This window comes from Symphodus melops, assembly GCF_947650265.1.
Source record: "Symphodus melops genome assembly, chromosome: 11".
Taxonomy (NCBI): Eukaryota; Metazoa; Chordata; class Actinopteri; order Labriformes; family Labridae; genus Symphodus; species Symphodus melops.
Window position 1 is genome coordinate 24808210 of NC_136701.1, and position 14984 is coordinate 24823193.

At 48.3% G+C, this 14984-nt stretch overlaps 1 protein-coding gene across 2 annotated transcripts in view; it reads right to left on the reverse strand.

Annotated features, from left to right (window-relative positions):
• The window catches only part of tmem132e (transmembrane protein 132E), a 335032-nt gene that overhangs the window by 95201 nt on the left and 224847 nt on the right, over positions 1-14984 (reverse strand). The window contains exons 1-2 of one of the 2 annotated variants that reach the window (XM_079355807.1): positions 11782-12675; positions 10275-11253 (exon numbers count right to left, since the gene is read on the reverse strand). In XM_079355807.1, coding sequence (XP_079211933.1) covers positions 10275-11253; positions 11782-11860 — 1058 coding nt within the window. In that variant the 5' untranslated portion in view covers positions 11861-12675. Of the gene's footprint in view, positions 1-10274; positions 11254-11781; positions 12676-14984 lie in introns of those variants that run through there. The other variant, XM_079355808.1, reaches the window with a different exon arrangement.

Here is a 14984-nt window from a genome sequence, read left to right on the forward strand (position 1 = left end):
CGCGTCAAAACCGGCACCATGTGATCAGCAACACGAGACGCCGTTAGCACGTTGTTTTTCTTCATTCCCGCGTGATCTTGCAGTTCTCCTGGGATCTGGGTGCAGCGGCTCACGGCTACGCTCACGACGTCTGACAGAGCATAGCTGTGGCGCTGAAGGAACGCAAGATGTGGAAATTGGCAATTATAGCAGTAGAACATCACTGTAATCTGTTGTCACCTATTACTTTACTGACTTATACTCCAGACGTTACGTCCGAACTGTTTGCATTCGATCTTCCAGGTGTTACCAAAGACTCTCTCTCTCTCTCAGGATGGTAAATAGTGCATCTTTTGATCTTTGTGGACAGGATTTAAAGTTCAGCTTTGCAAATAACAGCTGCAAAGAACACTCACTCGTGGCGGAGAGAGTACATCATTAAAATCAGAAAGTTAAGTCGCGGTGGCGAGATGCAACTTCTTCACACCACTGCCTCCTTTGAAACTGCAGCCTACTGGGCAGTTCAATCCTTCACGCTGGCTCGAGCCGTGTCTATTACTACAGATTGGCTCAGCAAATCTCTTGGCGGGCATCATAAAAAAAAATAAATAAATAAATAAAAAGGCGGAGAGAAAAAAGGAGTGAGGGGGAGAGATAGTAATAAAACCTCACCAATTTCTGTCTGTGACAACATGAAAGAGGGAGGGACAGGTAAATGGATGCTGCCTGCGGAGGAAAATACCGCTTATCTTAGTCTTGTCCCCGAAACCCCTAAAGGTTTGAAGATAACCACATAAGGCTGTGTTGGAGGAGAGCGGCTTTGGGGGGGGGGGGGGAATGATCTAATGGAGGAAGATGGGGGGGGGGGGGGGATGATCTAATGGAGGAAGATGGGGGGGGGATGAGCCGACTGAGAAATGTGATAACCTCTCCGGGCAGACGTCTCACTACCTGCCTATCAGCCTACACCCCCCCCCCCCCCCCCGCCCCCCCCATCTGATTGTCGACCGTATTGCATTCCATCTCACTTAATGTCATCCGATCATGAGGCGAAAATGTGCTGCGAGATAAAAAGCGACAGATACAGAAAACATTCGCTCACTCCACCAAAAAAAATAAAAAAAAAGAAGTCATGCAATTACAGGACTGAATAAAGAGGTTTTCACGTATGCACTGCTGATGGCATCTAGAAGATTTCAGGAGGACATGAAGTAAAAGGCAGGAAGTAGCAGACGATGTTTCATCTCACTGCTTCGTGTGGTTCAGCAGAAACAAGGAGACAGAATACAGCCGTGTAATCACAGACTCACAGGGTATAAACTCCCACTCCCATCGGCTCCAGGTGAATTCTCCGGAGCATATCCTGCTGCGTTCTCACATCAGCCCACTCGGACATGCTGCGGGAGAAATACTCTGAGTAATGTGTGTGTGTGTGTGTGTGTGTGTGTGTGTGTGTGTGTGTGTGTGTGTGTGTGTGTGTGTGTCTTTCCGGAGTCTGCAGGTGTGAAAGCTCCGAGCAGGAGACGCTTTGTGATGAATTAATCAGAGTCCAGCAGACGTGTGGAGTCGTTTGGTCCGTTGTTTAATGAAGGCTTCTTTGAGAATTAACAGCTTATTTGTTTTTCTTTCAAGTTAATCTTCGGATGTATCTGTCTGCGGAGAGTTGCATAACGTGCACGTTCTCTAAAACAAAATAACAAGTGTTCATATAGCTGTGCTCAAACAGCAGCTGTATAGAAGATATAGGAAGAAGCTTGATGCCAACGTGGACGTGTCATAAACGTGTGCTTACGATTGGACGCCGTGGAGCCTGAGTGTGTTCAAGTCCATGAAACCATGATCCTACTTTTCACTTGATTTATGGCCTTAATAAAATGTGTTCATCGCAACTTTATAGACTCAATTACTCGTTTAAGATCTCCGTCAATAGATTATTATGATGACCGTCTTTTAAGTCATGATCCTGATTAAGCCTCGACGTTCACACCAAACTCCTGAAGAGTTCAGGATTTGTAGCACGTAGCGCTGACGGTGACAGTTCCAGCACAGATACCAGTATGAAGAAGGCTGAAGAGGAGGGGAGATAAAAGATTACAGAAAGAGTTTTTGGGTTTATTGATGCTAAATGTTTAAAGCACTCTGACTTGTCACCTGGTTCGATCTCATGTCGTTTGAAGGAGCAAAAACAGCGGTTGTAAATGAAAGAGACATGATTGGTGAGAAACGGATGAAGACCTGCTAACTGTATGCTTCACGGTGCAAAAATAAAACGCTTCATTATCACGACACGCCTACCTCTGTGACAGCCAGCAAAGATCTGCTCACATCACTAAAGTCATGGTCAGAAAACAGCCCACGGGTAAAAACTTTCCGTCACTCGTGGAGCGAAGTCACAGTGTTTCAGCGGCAGCGCAGGCCGAGACATTTTCTGGGAGGCGAAGACGGAACATAAAGCTGTCGAGATGAAAACAAGGAGACGTGTTTTGGAGAGTGAACAAACCCATTTGTTGATCGAGTGATTTGCAGTTTCATTTGAGGCACGGGGAAATGAAATATACAAAGATAAAGCCGTTAACGTAAGCTTGTGCAGTCAAATAAAAACACTTTTTTTAATATACCTGAGGCCTGCGTGTTTGATTGCCTTGCAGAGCGAGGAAATGACGAGTTTTGAGCTTTTTGTCAATTTGTCTCTGCGGGTTCCTTCGACTAACTACGTCTGAGTGTGTGTGTGTGTGTGTGTGTGTGTGTGTGTGTGTGTTTATCCATCTGTAACGAGCAACGAGCTGGTAAAGGTAAAGATATGTTAGTCTATAAATCCCTCACCCATAAGAGTGATGGTGAACAGTTGTGCAGAGGCAGAGCTGTCGTCTCTCATCTTTACATGAACTCTTACTGAAAGTGTTGAAAGACAAACAAAGCAGAGAGCTTCAGTGAGCGGCGGTGAGTCGCTTATCTGTGTATGTTCATTTAAATAAAAGAAATTAACGGAAGCTATTTAAAGTAGGAAAAGGCCCGCGCCGAGGGAAGAGACGATAGAGCTGACAATGTGCGACGCTCTCTTCGACCTGCGAGGAGAATAAAGACAGGATGTGAACGGTGGATTATTAACGCTGTCAGGACATTCATTCCAGTTTGATTTACTGGTTAAACTGGGGGAAATGTTGCTGATTACTCTCTCTCTCTCTCTCTCTCTCTCTCTCTCTCTCTCTCTCTCTGATGAAGCGAGCTGAGGTTTGGTTTGTGGCGTCTGGGAGCTTCACCAGCGCCTCAAACACACCGCTCACGGTTCAACCTCAAATCAGACGCTAACAGGGAGACCTGCAGGAGATGCTGAGGGAGGGCTCGACACCTGAAGTCATAAAACCTGGGGATGAATCGTAGAGTTTAAAAAACGGACCACAGGACGCGTGCGTGTGGAATAGTTTGGCGGCTCTGACACGTGTTTGTCCACACAACATTTTCAGTTAATGAGCTCGGCTGCAGGTCCAGCCGGGTTGCAGAGGTTAATGAATAAGAGCTCTGGATGCAGTCAGAGAATGAGAATAGGTTTGTGATGAAGGCTCGTCTGGCTGGCAGTGATTAGAGAAGTGGATAACAGCCGACGTCCTGATAAGAGAAGAATGAAGATTCAGTGTGAGGACGCAGAGCTGCACACTCGTCTTTGTGGGTTTGAGCACAGATAGAGCGTCTTAATTAACAGGATGTGTGTGGGTCACCACGGCCCTCTAAACCCCTGGTCACCCCCCCTGAGCCGCCCCCCTCCCCCCATGCTGAACAAACTAAAGATCACTTCAGTAAATAGGGTTTCTTCCTCCACACAGAATAACCTGAACAACGTTACACCGCCGACCTCCTCAGGATCAGAAGAAGGATGAATTACGTTCGCAGAGCTCTGAAATAAAGCTGCATAAATATGTTGTGTTTCGCCGGGCGGAGAGAGAGCTGACACATGCAACTTTCTTTAAGCATTACAAAACTAACTCGAGCACAAAACAGCCCATTTCATTAAAATCTTGGCACACACTGCATATCCCCCTTTTGTGCTTTGTGCCAACGGCCCTTAAGAGGAGATCCACACAGATTAAAGTTCACAATGGTAAATACTTCCCCCCCTGCAGCTTGACCTCAAAAAGCTTGGTCACGCTTCGGAAAGGGAAACAGACAGAAGGAAAGGAAGGAAGGAAGGAAGGGAGGAAGCAATAGAGGAAGCAGTAGTGGCGGCGCGGTCCGATCTGCTCTAATAAAAGGCCAGTGTTTGAACAGTCTTGGTGATTTGGAGGCCGTCCCTCCGACCTCCTTCTCTGATATCAGATGTGAGCCGCTGATAAACACTCGTCCTCTGTGTCAACCGATGTGTCGTGACAAGACTCGCCTCACGGCAGAGGCATCGCTTCCCGAGTCATACGATCTGAACATGCGAACGCTCCACCGCGAGAGGTGCTGACATCTCCCATCAAGGCATCGAGGGGGGGGGGAGCAGGGGGGGGGGGGGCGATGAGCCGACACTGACAGCGACAATGAGACGTGGGACACGGAGCGCAGCGAGACCGCAGAGCTGGCAGGAAGCAGAGGCTGAGGTCAGGAAGATTCCGTGTTTTTCCGAGGAGGCGCGAGCGAGCGTCTAGCTGCCGGGGATGAATCCACTGCAGCTGAATGTGGGTCACTGTCCCTGGCTTCGTCTGCGCCTCCTCTCCTCCAGCATTCATTTGGAGCCAGGACATTTGAATACTGCATGTTGAACCCAGGGCTCTAGAGTACTGCACTGTTTCCAGGAGCCTCGTAGCGTACACGTAGACGGCCATATTCTGTGTGTGTGTGTGTGTGTGTGTGTGTATGTGTGTGTGTGTGTGTGTGTGTGTGGGTGTGTGTGTGTGTGTCTATCTAGGCTGGATAAACTTCAGCAAAAATGTCAATGACTCTAAATCAACATGTCATCGTCTCTTCTTTCACGTGCATGTAGTGAGCTCGCTGCTGATCAGGTGAAGCTTCTTACAGCACACTTTGCTGTAATGTAACCGACTCTTCATACCACTGAACCCAAGGAGATAAATAACGAGCTGCAGAGCAAGGGTCGTACAGTAAACTGTGGTTACATCAACCCGCACGTGTAACTCAACATCGGTTAGCAGCGACGTAAACTCCTGAGAAGCTCCGAAATCTTCAGGACAATCTGCATGTGTGAATTCAAACAGCTGGCTGACTGATCACTTCCTGTCAGCCTCCTTGTCCAATCGTCTCGTGTTGCACACCCATATTATTATTGCAATAGTCCTCGTGGAAGCAGCCCTGGGTTTGAATCCGACCCTCTGGCTCTGTGCTGCACGTCACCCTGCTCGCAACATTTCTCTCCTCAGCTGCTCGGGCGAGCGACAGCAGCGGGTAAAGAAACGTCATGCAACATGTGAGTGATGTTCTCTGCACCTTACAGAAGACATGTCCCACTACACATCGTGCTGAAAACAATTATCACGGTGTCAGACTCTGACTCGTGTGAAAGCAGCTACATGCTAACTCTCTAGCTTCAGCTACGTTACGTTTCCTGTCTGAATGTTTACAGACGGTTCATTAGAAGGACGTCTGAATTAATAAGCAGCCTGCAACAGTTTAAATCACTGGTGTTAAAGCCAAACTAGCCAAAGAGGCTAAAAGGTTAGCTGTCTTTAAATTCACCACTTAAAGAGACAGCGTCTTGTATTGATTGGATGAGCTTCAACAGAAGCTAACACTTAATCTAAAGCTGAATTTATTCTTATGTTTTCTGCATCACTGCGAGTGGAAACTTAAAGACACGTCTGTCAGGGCCGGCCTTAATGATGAACAGAGGAACTCTCCAGAACGAGCTTTTGATAAGAGCGAGGTATTGATCCTCTGGCGGTTTCTCAGTCTGTGATTGTGGCGAGAAAATATTTCAAATCATTTAAGATGAGACATTAAAAATGACATTTACGGTGCAAGAAGAAACTCGTCCATAAAAGCAATATGATTCTGCAAAATGCCAAGCGCCGCACGCTGGGTAACATTAAACACAGAGGTGCTCATTTTTTATTATATTGCCATGGCAACCGCATTTGACACACCACTACCTCCTCCACTTCCCGTTGCATGAAATGAATCCGTGCGAGCACACACACACATTTCTGACAGCGCCGGGGAAAAACTAGGGCAGATTCTACAAGTGGCCGTGCCGTGCCCTCTGTCCGCCTGCCGCGCCATCTCCTGCAATAACAAGTCAAAAAGCTTCAAAGCCGGGCGACTGAAAAGGAGGCAAATGGGAAGAGGCGACGGAGGCGCGGGGAGAGCGGGAGGAGGAAGTGAGGGAGGGAGCTCCTCTGATTCATCTTTAAAGGCGCTCCCTCATTGCATCTTTAATCATCTTCCTCGATGCGCCGGGACGACTCCACAGTTGGATCCACGACTCTTGAATTCACAACCTATCGAGTGGAGTCACTCATGACGGGCTTTCTTCTCCCTGCTCCTCGTCTGTTTCATCTCTCTCCTGCTCTCCGGCCCAGCGAGGGGGGCGGCCTGCCGCGCTGTATTGATGCTAACATGGTCAGCTAAATGTTTTAAGAGGCGGGGGATATGACAAAGCGTTCCCCTTGTTCTACAAAGCCCCGCTGTAACTTCGTCGCCCCACGCCTTGACTGACAGAATCCCAAGGCGGCTGTTTGCTCTGATTTAATAAAACTATTTTGTAATCCAGATTTGAGACATCAGTGAAAGTGAAGAACACTGTGAGACTCAGAGGAAGAACAGACTGTTAGCGCTGACACCGGATGATGTATATTTCACAGAGGGAGGAACGAGCGCTGCTCTGGACGTGTTCAGAACAATGCTTGGGATTCCTGGAGCTGGATGAGGAACCATTTTATTTTATATACTTTAAAGAGAGACATGCTTCTCTCACACACACACACGCACACACACACACACACACACGCACACACACACACACACACACACACACACACAAAAGCAGGACCTGTGGCACCTATGGAGAGATCAGAGTGCAGCGGCAGCCCAATTGGAGCCCCCCCCCCTAAGCTGGTGGGAGCTCAGTGCCTTGCTCAAGGGCACCTCTCCAGCTACCAGACCAACTTTCATATTTTAGTCTGCACCAGGACTTGAACCGGCAACCCTCCAGTTCCAAACCCAAGTCCCCTACGGACTGAGCTGCCCCCCCCCCCCGAAAAACCGCATTATGTTCAGCTCTCGAAGCGACACGTTGAATAAAGGCCATGAAGTGCTTTTGTGTTTCCACGTATTTGCACACTGATTGCCACAGCCTGGGGAAATCATTACACACACACACACACACACACACACACACACACACACACACACACACACACACACACACACACACACACACACACACACACACACACACACACACACACACACACACACACACACACACACACACACACAGTATTAGTCCTTAAATTCATTTGGGGTTGCAGCTCTTATCCATGAAATCAACAGTTCTGGTTCGTTCCCTGAGCGTCGGTCAGCCGAGAGCTGCCGGTTTGATTTCTGCACGTTGACGTCTTTAATCAGTCAGCAGTGCTGCTGCTGTATAGACTGTGTGTTTGTTTCTCTATGTTTTACACAATATGCATTTAGTGTCTCTCTGATGTGATTGAAACACTGAACACAGTCTGTCCCGGGTCAGACGCTTTGAGAGCTCCTCGTGCCGGGAACATAAGGAAACAAGAAGGAAGAATTTTCCGTGGCGTTGTCTCGGAGCTTAATGAGCGATTTGAGGCTTAATGAGAAAAAAAGAAGAAGAAGCTCTAAACTTAGAGATTCAGTGATGATTACGAGTGTGCTGTTTACAGTGTGTTTCATCAGCGCTCCCATGTTTGTCGGCCACACCTCGTGTTTCTGTTCTTCCTCAGCAAACGTGCAGTGAACACAATTAGTTTCCTCGAGCTTCGTCAAGTGTGAAAAACCTTCTTTTTTTTTTTCCCTCCCTCTGACTCTGAGCGCGCCGCTGACGAGCGAGGTGAGTTGAAGAGTGCAGAGACCGGAGAGGCGAGGCGAGCAGAGGGACAAACGCAGAAACGTAACGTTGGCAAACAGTTTGGGCTCTGACAGCCGTGATGATCCTTCAGAGAGAGCTCCAAGTGTCAGAGAATTTAAAAATGAATATTGATGAAGAAAACAGAACGAGTGCGCTTACGTTCAAGGATGCCAAACATGGCTGAACTGAGAGAGAGAGAGAGATTTCATCACACACCTTCCTGACCCCTGAATTATTCACTACAGCATGCTGTCATGTATGGCCCTGTGACAAACCTCCTCACCACCTTTCATAACGTTTCTCTACACGTCACCTCTAACCTTTCACACTCGCACAGAACTCCTGGAAACCTCCGGAAGTTTAAACGCAAACAGACAAATATTTCCCTCAGGCTTTTTCCTGTCAGCGGCGTACAAACGTTTACGAAGTCTGGCTGAGCTGAAGTGAGAAAGCACTTATTGTTTGTAATCTGTTTTAATCATGACGTGTGCTGCCGCCCTCTCGGCCAGGTCGCCCTTGTGAAAGAGATCTTGATCTCAATGGGTTAATTACCTGGTTAAATAAAAAAAATAAAAAGTTGTGAAATCTTGCTAAATCTGTCAATGGATGAAGTCGGGGGAAATGATGTGAACATGTTCCAGCTGGAGCTGAGTCCAGATAAAATGTGTGCGAAGGACAGGGTCCTCCAGGAGGCCGACCTGGGGTCAGCTCCAACATGTGGATCCTTTTTTTCCCCTCTGTTCTAAATCTACATCAACACATACAAATCCATAAAGTCACCTTTAAGAAGTCTATAAATATATGTGCTGCGATTGTTGAGGATCCTTCTCGTACAGCTCACTCTTTGTTTTATGTGACAGCAGAATCAAACGTGTTTATTATCTGTGATTTCAAATCAATCTGGTCCCATCGAGAACATCTGGACAAAGATGGCGGGAGGAGTGGCCTCACATCTGCCCGACTGTTGCTGATGTTTTGCTCCCCGCTTTAGGGAATGAGCTCCAGAAACTCTGAAGATGAAAATTAACCATAGCTAGCATTTGTTAGCATGCTACGTTCAGATTATATTCCCTCCCACACAAACCTGAGCCTCCTGCTCTTAAACACAATCTGCTCTGAGCAGCAGTTCACTGCACATTATTCACACAAACCTGTCCTGTGAGAATAAAAAAAAAAGAAGAAGACATCTCTGGATGTTAAGCCAGCACTTCAAAAAAGGTGAGCCTCGCAGTCTGCTAACAGTTTAACCCCGTCTTCTCCTTTTTATCTCACCCGAATTTAATTACTGCTGGCACGTCACTCGGCTCAGGGAGGGAGAAATTAATGGGAAGTATGAAATATGTGATTACATGCTCGTCTGGCTTTTAACAGACCTAAAATGAACATAAACGGCGTAGCATCTCATGTGCTGCGCCGCTTAGGTTCAGCCCAGGAAGAGAATATTGCACGGTTTAGAATGACATAATGTTGGCCGCACCGTGATCCTTCGCCTTCGTGACGCGCTGCAATTAATTCTGAGGTTATGTAAAACCTTTATCTAATTATGCTGCTGAGAATGGAGATGATTAGCAGGTCTGTAATGGAGACATCCAGAGCTGGGATAATTGTTCTCTTCATGCACGGCTGTATGGACGTGTAAATCCTATATTTCTTCTTAGAAGCCGGCCCACCGGGGACCTCCCAGGATGCAGCGTTCACACTGCAGAGCTCTGTGCGCACACACACACACACACACACACACACACACACACACACACACACACACACACACACACACACACACACACACACACACACACACACACACACACACACACACACACACACACACACACACACACACACACACACACACACACACACACACACACACACACACACACACACACACACACACACACACACACACACACACACACACAGCCTCCAGCCCCAACCTTGGACAAATTGCAGACAATTATGTGTGTGCATAATTATGAGGAGAGGCACAAGAGTGCAGTTTGTGACGACATGGAAGTGACTTATGTTTGCAAAGAAGCAGGCAAATAATCTATCCATCAATGAAGTGTGTGCACATGATTGCAGGGAAACAGAAACATCCACAGAGTGAGCTTCTGCCGTGCATGTAAACAACTTGATCAGGGTTTTCTCCAAAGGCTAAATGTGTGAATATAAACACATTAAATTCCTGCTGAAAAACTGCATGAATATGGAAGCAATCAGAACAACAGCGTTTGTCATCAGTAAGCACATCTGAACGCAGACTTACTTGAGGCTGAATTGTTCCACAGTGGAGTTGGGCATCAAGTAGAGGAAGATGGTGAGGGTCTCTCCGGGCTTCAGGGGCTTCTCGGGCAGCCTGAGGAACATGTTCTTGTCCAGCTGCTTGTCCACCAGCAGCTGCTCCTGGCTGGCCTGGTACAGGCTGATGCTGCCGATGCGCAGTAGAGGGTGCTGTGACAGAGGCTCTCCCCGAGAAGCTCCTCGATGACCAGAGGCCTCACTGCACTCCCCGTCCGGATTAGGCCCGTGCAGCGTGTAGTAGAGCTCGGCTTGGAGGGTCTCACTCGTCAGCCCGTCCAGGAGCCCGTCGTTGGAGCCTTTCCTCCGACCCAGCGGGGCCACATTGGTGTTAAACCAGGACGGAGGCAGCTCCAGCTGGGCCAAGCACTGAGCCAGGTTTCCTTTCATGCGACAGGAGGTTTTTATTTCTCGGACGTCCCTGAAGGCATGCAGACGCACGCAGGGTAGCTTGTCCTGAGCTTTGAAATCATCCCAGTCCCGACCGGCGATGTAGAAAAACACCTGGACTGTCGGGTTGTTGGAGAAGACCCGGGCCTGGACAATGAAGGCCCGCACCTTCCAGTTGACCGTCAACTGTCCGGGAATATCCAGAGGACTGGCTGGCTGCAGCAACTCCTTCGACACAGCCTGGTCCTGAGCGAAAGGCCCAAAGCTGATGTTGATGGCAGGCAGGTCTTTTGTCTGGAAAACCACAAAACTCTCCGAGCGCTGCAGCGGGTGTCCCGTGCTGGGGCTGCTGCTGCCGCCGCCGCCGCCGCCACCCCTGCCGCCGCCGCCAACTGTTTGTCCTGTGATCTGAGCCTCCCGCAAGAAGAAGGCCAGTTGTGCATTGGACATTTTGAAGTTGGCAGGAAGGTACACGCTGGGTGGCGACGGGCTGGCTGTCATCGCCGAGGAACTGAGGAGGGCATCTGAGCTGGTCGGAGAGACTTTACCTGCAAGAGCTGTGAAGACAAGAAGAAGACTTTAAAGCTCTGACAAGTTCACAGAAGAGAGAGACTCTGCTATTCTTTTAAACCTTGTTGCACTTTCAGATTCTCAAAATGCAATATTATTATTATTAGAGAGAGACAAAAGTGATGTCAGGTTTGAATGAATGAGACGGGAGGTCTGCCACACAGACAGAGAAAAGAGGAGGTCAACTCAGGCTAATGATAACTGGTCAATACATGTCCAGCATCCCGAGCACAGGCCATCCAGGAAACGTGTTGGTGGCAGACGGTTGATCTTTATCCGGGAATTAACAACACTTTCAATCAATCAGTCAGTCAGTCAGTCAGTGTTTGGCAATACAACAGTTTAAAGTCCAAGACAACAATCTGAGTGAAACAAGTCAGTAAAAAGACACAAGAGCCCTGCGTGTGTGTGTGTGTGTGTGTGTGTGTGAGGAGTCTGCAGTGCAAACAGCTGCCTAACACCTGAGTCACTACAGAGAATCAGCTTAAGAACAAAACTGAAGAAATGTGACATACTTATCAGAATTACCCAGAGCTGAGCACAAAAACAGAGATGCCTGTCCCCATGGTCCAAATCATAGATTAAAAGTCCCATATTCCAAAAGGTTTTTTCATTGAGATTGCATCCTGTAAATCTGATCAAAATCAGAAGAGATCTTTTTGTTGTTGTTGTTTGAACCGAAGGAAAGCCTTGTGTTTCCTCAGCGGGCACTCCGCACAACTTTGGGCTCCTTTCTCTCTGGATCTCTCTCTGCAGGAAATCTCAGTGATGAGTTGCGAAATCAAAACAAAACGAGGAGAAGAGAACAGCATTGAGTTCCAGCAGCGCTTGACTTGGTCGGGTTACAGAAGGATCCACGGAGCTTCCTGTGCTCGTCTCATTCCCCTTTAGTTCAGCTCCTGGTTCGAGAGGACAGCTGAAGCCCTCGCAGCGGCTCTTTCACACTCGCAGACTGAGCATGGCTCCGGGACACACTCTGACAGAGCTGAGCCTCCTCCCGGTTGGTGGGCTGGACGGGAACTACAGACAAAGCCTTTGACGCCGCCCCGTCTTGCCACACCTAGTCTCTAGTCTATAATCACCATTTCAGCTCCCGGTCTCAGGGAAGACACACAAAGTCTCGGAGGACTCCACTGGCACCACACACACTTACACACACACACACACACCGACACACACACGGAGGCGAAAGGACTCTCCAGCTCGATTCATCCTCTCCCTCTGGACGTGTTCGGGCAGACTCGCATGTGTGTGTAGGGCTGATTGTGTGTGTGTGTGTGTGTGTGTGCGAAGTGGGGCGGGGGATGGATGTATTGCTTGAATGCCTCCAGGCACAGAGAGAGGGAGAGTGTGAGAGTGAGAAGGAGAAGGGAAGAGGGAGGGATTAAGCAAAGATTATTGATGAATTAGCCTGGCGCTCCCTACCCCCCCCCCCCCCCCCCCCCCCCCCACCCCACTCCTCCTCCTCCCGCCCCATTTCGTCTGCTTTTAGCCCCCCTGAGAAAAGCATGAGAATGAAGGGGGGGAGATACCGGCCGTGTAGTGGGGAGGGGGGGAGGGGAATCTGGGCTGCCTCAGTTCTTCACTCACATGTGCTTGGAATTCCCTTAATAAAAGAGAGAGGAATCCGTGTGTGTGTGTGTGTGCACTTGTGAGTGTGTGTGGGCCCCATAAACTGAATGGCAAACAGAGGGGGCAACAAAAGATGAAGCCACGGCCGGGGGAAACATCCCGCACTTACAAATGAGCAGTCGTCACCATAGAGAAGGCTGCAGGAACTAAAGTGATGAGAGAAGAAGCTACTTAGAGGATGTCTACTCTGTATCGACCAAAGGCTTCTCTACACCTCACAGGAATGTGTGTGTGTGTGTGTGTGTGTGTGTGTGTGTGTTGTCTTGATCACCATTTAAAGCAACAAATACACAACAACAATCCACAAAGTTCCCTTCAGGGCTCCTGCACCAGGACACCATCTGCTTCATCCTCCTGGGTCCAAAAACACAGAGCCATGGATATCACACGCTGACTGTGTTTCTGCAGCCGTCATTGAACAGCATTATAAATTTAGAGAGTCTGATACCAATCCAAGCCTCAGGAAAGGAGAGAATATTGGCCTCGCACAAGAGGATATACACACCTTGTACGCTTGCCAATGCTAATATCGAAGCGGCACGACCGCTTAAAGCTGTGTAGGATTTTATTGCTGTTTTTAAGATGTAGGTTGCAGCATTACAGACACGCACAAGTCTTGAGGCAGCAGTCGCCCAGAGCTCAGACAAACCTTGATTCCCAGGAAAACCTGCTGGGACTTAGAAAAACGAAATGTTCTCCCCTGCCTCCCAAACTACTGCTGATGTATCCTTGAGCAAGGCTCTTAAAGTAATGTGTCTCTGTGTGCTTCACAAGCACAGCTGCTGGCCAAACAGCCCCACGCTAAACGCTCTGCAGCCTGCTGCTGTTCTTCAATGCTAATTTGTTTGTTTGGTTTTTTTTCCACACTCGGTACAGTCGACTGCTTCTCTCTCTGCTGCATCTGTTCGTTTAAAAGGCGGCGAGGCTGCAGGTCCACTTCAGGGAACCTCCGATGTAGCTGTGACTCCAAACAAGCCTGCTGACATTATCTGAGCGTGTGCGAGCCAACAACAACACAACATGTGACTGTTTGTGTCATTAGCCACGTGCAATAACATCTACCTGCTGGACTGACTCACAGAGGATGCAGGTGAACATGATGGAGTTACTTTAGAGACTAAAAAATGATGATGAATGTCCATAACGTGTTGGTGCTGACTTGTTGCATCACTACATTTGTGATTAGATAAATAAATGGTAACATTACACGCTGTGGTCGTCAATATCACGATGGTTAAAATGGCGCTTCAGCCTATTTTTCGTGCAAAAAAATAGAGGCGACCTCGGTCCATCCTTTCCCTCCAGGATCTCCCGCAGCGCTTCTGAAAGTTTTCAGGAGTTTCTGTGCATGTGAAGTCCTTTCATCGTGCTCGGGTTAGCGTTTGCATGCTCATGGAGCATTCCAGCAGAGACACTTGATCTGCGAGTATACACTCTGGTGTTTTGCCTGAAGGTCATGTGGCGGCTGCCCGGGAGTCTCCTAATCCCCTCATCGGCTCAATGAAACTGTACAACGACAATAAACGCATTGAAAGCCATCAGACAAAACAAATCCTCGCCCCTTCCGCTCAACCCCCGAGGCCTCGCCGCGTCATTCGAGAAGGTGATTACTGCCTACGATGCATCAGGGTGCTCTTGTCTCATTTCAGTCTAACAACATCAGCGGTAGGTGGGTTTGAAAGGGGGCACGGACACAGATGGGCTTCCAGTGTGAAACCCGATCACCTTCCTCTTCCACTTGATGTCCTATTAGACCTCAGGCTAAATTGAATTGAATTCTCTTCCTGTTGTGCTCCCATTACGTGAAACATCTGCTCCGTGTGTGTGTGGCAGGAGGAGGGAGTGTGCGTCTGCTGTAAGGCCACTTTGTATTCATCAGATTACCTCGATGTCAATTAATGAAGCATCGGGCCACTTTGAGGCTAAGCTTGTCCTGTTCGACTTCTACTCTTATGCCAATTACAGTCTGAAAAAAAAGACTTTAAACTGGAAAAAAGAAGGCAAACGATTCAAACAACAATGCAGCTCATTTAACCCAGGGGACAATTTAATCACCAATCCACTTGTTGGCGTTTTGGAACTAAAT